This window comes from Cucurbita maxima, unplaced genomic scaffold, assembly GCF_002738345.1.
Source record: "Cucurbita maxima cultivar Rimu unplaced genomic scaffold, Cmax_1.0 Cma_Scf00018, whole genome shotgun sequence".
NCBI classification, from domain to species: Eukaryota; Viridiplantae; Streptophyta; class Magnoliopsida; order Cucurbitales; family Cucurbitaceae; genus Cucurbita; species Cucurbita maxima.
The window spans coordinates 2,855,895-2,864,195 of record NW_019272034.1 but is presented as its reverse complement, the minus strand read 5'-3'; the positions used below and the strand labels follow the sequence as shown (position 1 = coordinate 2,864,195).

Genomic DNA, 8,301 nt, shown 5'->3' with positions numbered 1-8,301 from the left:
AAAAAAAAAAAGTCTTTATATTTGCTAATTATTGGTGAGGGAAGTTAAGAGAGTCATTTACGTACCAATTGTGAAGATGCTGTCTCTTTCAGTAGCCAATGAGCAATGGTGGACATTATTAACTTACTACACAAATTAAAGCTGTGGTCTCCCCTCATCTATATCTTTCCTGTTTCTTATATCTACCGAACCAGAACTACCATGTACCACGTCGACGTCTCTCTCATTCTTCTGTCGTAGGGTCGACCCACCGGCCATGATCTTTCATTAGCTGGATTAGAGCCTCCGTCGCATGCTCCATTGCAATTCCACGCTTCACCACGGTCTGTAGAAAACACACAACTTCTTATCAAGATACACTACCATTCAATGAAGATAAGAATGAAGTATAAGATACACTATCATACACTATCAGTTTGAAGTATAAGAATTAGATGCGATGGGACGTTACCTTCCCAACGTAAAGATCGATCTTTCCCGGAGAACCCCCAACGTACCCAAAGTCAGCATCGGCCATCTCCCCAGGACCGTTTACAATACAACCCATAATTGCAATCTGATGACATTAGGAAGAAAGGAAATTAAATTTGAATCTTGCAGTTTTTTTACATCATCATCATGCAATAAAAGTTCAAAATCTGTGTAACTTACAGAAACTCCAGGAAGATGAGATGTCTTTTCCCGAATTTCAGCGCTTATTTCTTGAAGATCAAACAATGTTCTGCCACAAGATGGGCATGAAACATACTCCTGCAGTGAAGTGTGTAAGGATGTAATCCAGAAAAAGATATAATTTACTCGGGCACATTTGAAAACCCCTTAATATTCAACTTTCGATTTTCCCTACGAGTTTTTTCTTGCTGTTTTATTATCTACTTTCTAAGAATGATTTCAAAATCGGATTTTGAAATCAGACTGTGCCCAATAATTCAAATGTTTTTCTAAGAAATATAAAAGACATAGTAAAGAAATTGCGAGAAAATAAGCATAAATTTCATAAGAAAACTTTCTTACGGTCTTTGTATTCCTCATTCTGCAACCCTGTAGCAAATTGAAGGATGCATTCCTTACGAAATCGAAATCCTTATCTGGGGCTTCTAACAGGACACCGTCTCCGAGGCCATCGACCAAAAGGGATCCCGCATTGGAACCAGCACCGATAACCAAGTCATCTCTATAAGCAGCAAGGGAAAATAAAACTCGTTGCTTGAACACTTCAAATAATAAAGTTAATGAACAATTTAACTACCTGTGAATTCCCTTTGGAAACTGAATGTGATGAATCACAGGGAAGCTAAGAGCATTCTCTGATAGATACTCAAATAACCTGAAACCAACATTTGACAAGCTACTCAATGTTGCTCTAGATAATAAGTAATAAATTGCTCCTAAAGGAATATTATTATACCTCCTTGCAGCGTGCACTCTGCTGACTTTGTCTTCTGAATATGGTAAATCATGGAAAAGCATTGTAGCATCAATCTCTTTCAAGATTTCCAGATCATTGTATGATTCATCACCTCGTACAGAAACAACCAACCGTGTGCCTGAGCAAATTCATTGACATGGGATGTTGGAAGGAATTTAGAAAAATAAAAAGAAAAAGAACATACTTACTGAAATAGAAACAAACGGAACTAACAGGAACAGGAAAAACACATACCTTCAGGTAAAAGTTTGTGAGCACCAGAGGACAACTCCTTCAGACTGACCAGAACCATGGCATTCGGCAATGGCTTTGTAAGTTGCTCAGATAAAGGAGTTATGACACCTATACTTATGTCTATCAGCCTTTTGAGAGCCAGACGCTGATCATGAGACAGAGAAAATCAAATTTGGATTCATCAGATGCACTTAGAAAAAAAAAAAAATTAAAAGCAACAACAACTTCTATTTGCCCCCCTCCCCACTCAGCAAAAATAGAAACGTATCAGAAACCGAAAGGGAAGTTCTTACACCATTAGCATCATCTACTGTAGGAAGCTCTCTCAGTAAGATTGAATCCACTGTGGCTAGATCCTAACCAAATTGACAAAAACTGTGAGGAAAAAGAATAGAAAGTAGAAAAGACTGGGATTATCTTATACAGAAACCAGAATAAATTATACCCTAAACGGCATGCCAACAACAAGCTTTGCTGCAAGAGATTTGTACAGAAGTTCTGGCACCTGGAGGTAGGAAAACAAGAAGTTAGATAGTTTCCACACCTTTCTCATATTGGGTACCCCATGGAGCTGAAATTAGGAAAGTCTTAGTTCACCTTCAATTGATCCAAGGAAACCGACATGAGAACAGAGCCATCACGGTGCAAGACACCTCTATAATCCACCTCCTCACCCTGTATCACAATCAATCATTTATCTTAGTCTAAGAACATACAGTAGCAGGGCAAAGTACTACGATCATAAAAAGCTGACCTCCTTTTGCATGGGCAACTGGCCAGATCGACGCTGAAAAGTAAAATAGTGTCTGTGTTTTTCCTCGAATGGGACCTTATAGACAAGGAAAGATTTGTGAGTAGTGAGTACAATATTCAGACTAAAGAGATTATACATATAAGAATTACCACATAAAACAACAACAACAACAACAAAAGAAGGGTTCTACCACTCCTTGCTGAAGTTCAGCTGCTCTCATACCAAGGGTTGCCAGCCTTCTGCACGGATCTATCTCCTCCTCGGGTTGTTCTGTTAGAGAAACTCTAATAGTATCACCCAAACCATCCTGTACAACAGAAATAATTTTCTAAATGCTCCACATTGATATGGCTTCTAAATGTGAAAATTCTTTGGGGTATGTGATCACAACCCAACCACAATGACTCGAAAGAAATTTGCAGAGAACTGAAAGTGTAATTGTCAACAGATTCTTTACAAGAAAATAGAACTCTTGAAAAAGGAAAACCTAGTGATATTGGGACCCAGAGTTTACATACAATTTGTGTGTGAAAGGCAATGATACGATATAGGACTATCAGCACTCCATTTGGTGACAGTATACCTGAAGAAGGGTCCCAATGCCAATGGCAGACTTCATTCGTCCATCCTCACCTTCTCCGGCTTCAGTAACTCCAAGGTGTAATGGGTAATCCCAGCCTTGGACATACAATTCAGATACAAGCAAACGATATGCCTGAACCATAATTACTGGATTGCTTGCTTTCATGGAAAAGACAAAATTATGGAAGTCCAACTTTCGGCATATTCTTGCAAACTCAAATGCCGATTCAACCTGTTAGGACTTGGGAGAACTTCTATTAATAACATCCCCATGCTAAGTTCAAAAAAGAAATCAAGAAAAAAAGGTTGTTTATAAAAATTTAGAGGAAAAATTGCTAACCATTCCCCTTGGAGAATCGCCAAAGTAGCTCATTATACGATCTGAAAGGCTCCCATGATTTGTTCCAATGCGAATTGCTCTTCCATACTTCTTACATTTCTCAACCAACGGAGTAAAAACCTTTCACAATTAAAACAGGAAAAAAATATTATCCATGGAGAAATTCCCCAACCCCATTATTTAAGAAAAGAATCAAGTTCATTATTGCAAATTTTACAAATTAAAAAACAAGTAATCACAATAATTTAGAATTTGTTGATGACAGACTATCCTGACCATATTGCTAACTGGTAACACGTGCCTTTTGTAATATTAATTTCCATTCCCGAGTACTAAAATTGCATGCTCCAGCAACATATGAAGGGGGAAAAAAGTGAGAAGAAGTTTTACCTCCTCAATATGCTCAAGTTCTTTTTGATAATCATCCTCAGTGTACTCTAGCTTTTCAAATTGAGCCCGCCTATCAGCTGCATTAGACGTGAGCTTGACACACAAACAATCTTTCTGAAGAAATTATGCAGAATGTAAGTAAAAGAAACAGCATACCAAAATTTCCAGGGTTTACACGAATTTTATCGAAGCATTCGGCAACTCTCAATGCAATGGGAGGAGCAAAGTGAATATCTGCGACCAGAGGTATATTATAACTGCAAAATAGAATTTTCAGAGACATCATAAATTATAGAGACCAAGCTTCAAAAAATGTTCAATATATAAATATTAAACCTACTTTTTCTGCACAAGGGTGTTCTTGATTTCAAAACATGCATCTGCTTCTTTCTTCCCCTGAACTGTTATCCGCACAAGATTGGCTCCCTTGTCAGCTATTTTCATGACCTACTAATACAAATTGGTCATCTTCAAAATTACAAAAAGTACATGACACCACAATATAAAGTATCAAAGTTCTTCTATTATGGTGATGTCTTTCTTAGTTGCTATAGACTTCAACATCCATATTGTCCATGAGAAGAAATCAAGAATAATTTGGACAAACTACAACAAGAACTTTTATCACATAGTTATAACCTCATTTGACTTTCAGCTTTCAACTCGTTCAGCACTAATAATTGCGATACTCATGTTCCATTGACTACAACATCTCACAATAAAATGAGTATCAAAGAATATTTTTATTGTCAGAATACTGATGAAGGGATTGCAAAATGAAAACATAACTGAAATAGAAGAAATATTAAAGTACCTGTTCAACTGTTCCAGCAACATCTTTTGTATCAGTTGTTGTCATTGTTTGAATCCTTATGGGATGCTCACTACCAAGGGCAACATTTCCAACCATCACTGTCCGTGTTTTCCTCCTGACTGTTTTGTTTAGGGATTCACAGTACTTTTGTCGAGGAACTGCAATGGAAGATGATTATCTAATTAAATAAAACCAACCTTTAAAGTACATTTTAGCAATACTTAAATAACATTTATCTTTTGCTCTTCAGAAAGTGAAGAAACGTGGATAAAAAAGAAACTAGCTTTTTTTTTAACATCAACCACTAGGTTGCACGTGTGTAATGCATTGCTAATTTCCTTAGATCTCATCGCAATTGAGGATTCATTAAAGTCATCATGATTCAGCGATCCATTCTTACATGCAACAATAGGTTAACAAAAATATTTTTTATGACTGGTAGATGCTTTTTGTCTTATCGGTACTCAGTATATTTATGGGAAAAATACAATTCCTTCCTTACTGTTAAGGACGAATAATATATATTGATATAATTACTTATCAGTATCAGAACTCCTGTGTTTGAAATGATATCATCATGATTTTCTCCCTATTTAATCTTAAACATACTTTTGGTTAACATATACTTTTGGGTTAAGGATGATTTTTAACCCATGTTCTCCATCCTACTTTCAAATGCTCCCACTTCGTAAATTGTTTAACAAAAGATCATTTTCTCTCTCAAATCGAGTCAGAGGGGACAAAAAGGCAACAAAAGTAAAATCCATATTTGACTTTCATGTCCTTTATTTGCCACCAAAAATCAAGTATAAGTTGGATAAAACGAGGGCTAAATAATGCACATGCATTGTTAAAATTTTACCCAGGAGAGAACTCCCTTCCGATGCGGGCTGAAGCTCCGCAATATCAGGGCCCGGATTGGAATTCCGTATGACCAAAACCTTCCTTCCAGGAGACCTAATGCTCTTCAAATCAGAGACTTTTACCAATTGCAACCGATTCGCGAATCCTAAGTTCACATTTCCGCCTCTCAACCCCGAAAGATGCGACGGTAGCGTTCCAACAGAAGTCATTTCAGATCACGATCGTCGCTACAACAAACCGTAGATTGATCAAGATCCAACTCAAATATAAAACTCAAACAACTTCTCCAGTTAGTAAAGCAACCGTCTCGGAAATACAAGTAAAACGACCGTCTAAGAAATGCATATACCAAAAATTCATCATTCTAAGCAATAGCTGTCCAACTGAATACCATTAGTACTTTTCCATAACATGCATCGCCAGAAAGAAACAAAAAAAAAAACTAATAGAAAATTTCAGAATCCAAGGAGCTAGAAAAGGTTATTAAAAAAATTACAAAATTCAGTCCAAGGTACACACCTAAACAGACAATTTCACAGATCACTCCTCGAAGAAACAAAAAAAAAATTACATAAATAGAATCGGAAAACAAAACAAAACCACCTCAAATTCAGCATGGAATGTTTAGCAAAAAGAAGAAGAGTGGAGGAAACAACACTTACAAGCTTGAGATTGCGAATTTGAAAGAGAAATCAATCTCCTAATGGAGTTTGAGATTGCGGCTTTGAAAGAGAAATCAGTCTCAAATTTGAGAGGAAAGTTTCAGAATGACGGAAGACTAAGAAGACGAAGAACTGGTGGTTGTTGCAGACCCGGAGCTCCTTCCCGTTGTGATCTCAATGAAAAAATTGTGAAGAATTTCTGTATTTAAATTAATAAATAATTGGAAAATGAACACTGATTTTTTAATGTTAAAAAAAAAAAAAAAAAAACTCTCTATTTAAAAAAAAATCAATATTAATTTTGGCATTTTCATAAACATTTTTAAACTATCATTACAAAATAAATTTATTACAATTTTAGGCAAAAATTGATGATTTTAATTAATTTTTTAAAAAACCTATTATTCAAACCTGTCAAATTTGACATTTTAACCATTTTTATCTTAATTTTAAAATATTTATAAAAAAATATCAAAATTAATATTGCAACTATATTAGTAAAATAATGGACAGAGATTAATCGTAATTTTTTATAATTTAGACAATATTTAAAATAAGAAAAAGAAATAAAATAAAAGGTGAAATAACGACATAAACGTTTTTCGCAGGTTGCCGGGGGTGTTTCCACTAGGTGTAATTACGATGTTATCCCTCGTATTTGATGAAAATTTGTAGAAGTGCCATTTTGCTTACACGTTTTTTTCGGTATTTGATATTGACGGAAGAGACGAACGGGTCAACTCATGAAAAACGACGTTGAAATATTTCTTTTTCTTTGATTATTTTTAATTTCAATTTTGTGTTTTATTTTTTCCAGAAGCAAATTTATATAATAATTTATTCTAAATTATTTAATCACGTGAGAGTTAAAAAGTGAACGTTTTTATATGTTTATTATTTAATTATAATTTTAAAATGCATTAATATTTATATACTTATTTTTTTTTCTCTATTCCAAATAAATATCAACTATTCAAGTTTTTTTTAGAATTTTAAAACGTGTCTACTATTGAGAGGGTTTAGTCTACTTCGATGGATGTCACAAACCATATGGTGATTGACTCTAATACCATTTGTAATATTGTGAGATACCACATCGGTTGGAGAAAAGAACGAATTATTCTTTATACGAGTATGAAAACTTCTTAGTATATGCATTTTAAAACCTCGAGGAGAAACTCAAAAGAGAAAAACAAAAGATGAAAATATTCGCTAATGGTAGGCCTAAATTATTACAAATAGTATCAAAATCAGATATTGGGTAGTGTGTCGACGAGAACGTTAGGTTCTTAGAGAAAACAGACTCGTGAGAGTGAATTGGATTTGAGAGATCTCATGTGGTGGAGAACAAAAAAAAAAAAAAATCTGGTATAAATATATATAAATCTTTTGATTTTTTTATTTCAAATAAAATCAATAATTTTATCTACGATGATTATCATTTAAAAATGTTTAAAATTTCAATTAGCTCTCTAATAATAATTTATTTTTTAGGAATAATTAAGTCTCTTTTCAATTCTTTTCCTAATTTGTTTTTTTTTAAATTATTATTATTAAAGGAGACTTATATCTTATTTAGCCCTCAATTCAATAAGAAGTTTCCTTAGAAGGAAAAGTTGCATAATTATACATTTTAAAATTTTATTACATTGGCTTATTCATGATAACTCCAAATTTAATAAGAAAAAAAAAAGTCAATAAATTAGCTTTCCAACCATTATGCACTTAAAATATAATTTTTTATATCACACCTACAATAAATTATTATTTATTTTAAAAAATTAAAGACATTGATTTACCTAAATGTACTCACAATCACGAACCATGAATTAATGCATGTTGGAAATTTTATAAAATAATTAAAATTCAAATCTTGCAAAACCCCACAACTTTAAAAATAATTTTCTAATTCTGAAATGTAAAATTTTCTCATATATATATATATATATAAATTAATATAATTTTAAAAAATAATTTTGTAGTTCTCAAATACTATTTTAAAAAAATAATATTAGGAATCAATAAAATGTATTCCTTTAATTTTAATATCAATTTAGTTCATCTCATATATACTTAAATTAAAACTTATTTTATTAAAATTTAATATAAATTAAAAAAATTAAACAAAAATCTACCCACTGAGCCCACTGGTTTTTTTTTTTTTTTTTTTTAATTTTTTTTAATTTTTATTATTTTTTATTATTTTTTTATTTTTTTAACAAAAATCTCAGC

General features: G+C 33.1%; 1 protein-coding gene across 1 annotated transcript; it reads right to left on the bottom strand.

Moving 5' to 3' along the window:
* On the bottom strand, nt 1-6,271 carry LOC111493449 (4-hydroxy-3-methylbut-2-en-1-yl diphosphate synthase (ferredoxin), chloroplastic-like). The gene is made up of 20 exons (XM_023143172.1): nt 6,070-6,271; nt 5,406-5,634; nt 4,544-4,701; nt 4,070-4,176; nt 3,886-3,986; nt 3,730-3,806; nt 3,340-3,459; nt 3,001-3,231; nt 2,608-2,724; nt 2,418-2,492; nt 2,261-2,338; nt 2,109-2,168; nt 1,957-2,019; nt 1,664-1,808; nt 1,409-1,547; nt 1,250-1,327; nt 1,015-1,174; nt 652-750; nt 452-556; nt 1-325 (listed from the first exon to the last, which is right to left on the bottom strand). Exons 2-20 carry the CDS (start codon nt 5,614-5,616, stop codon nt 224-226), a joined length of 2,226 nt encoding a protein of 741 aa, XP_022998940.1. The 5' UTR covers nt 5,617-5,634; nt 6,070-6,271; the 3' UTR covers nt 1-223.
* Between the last annotated feature and the right edge of the window lie 2,030 nt (nt 6,272-8,301).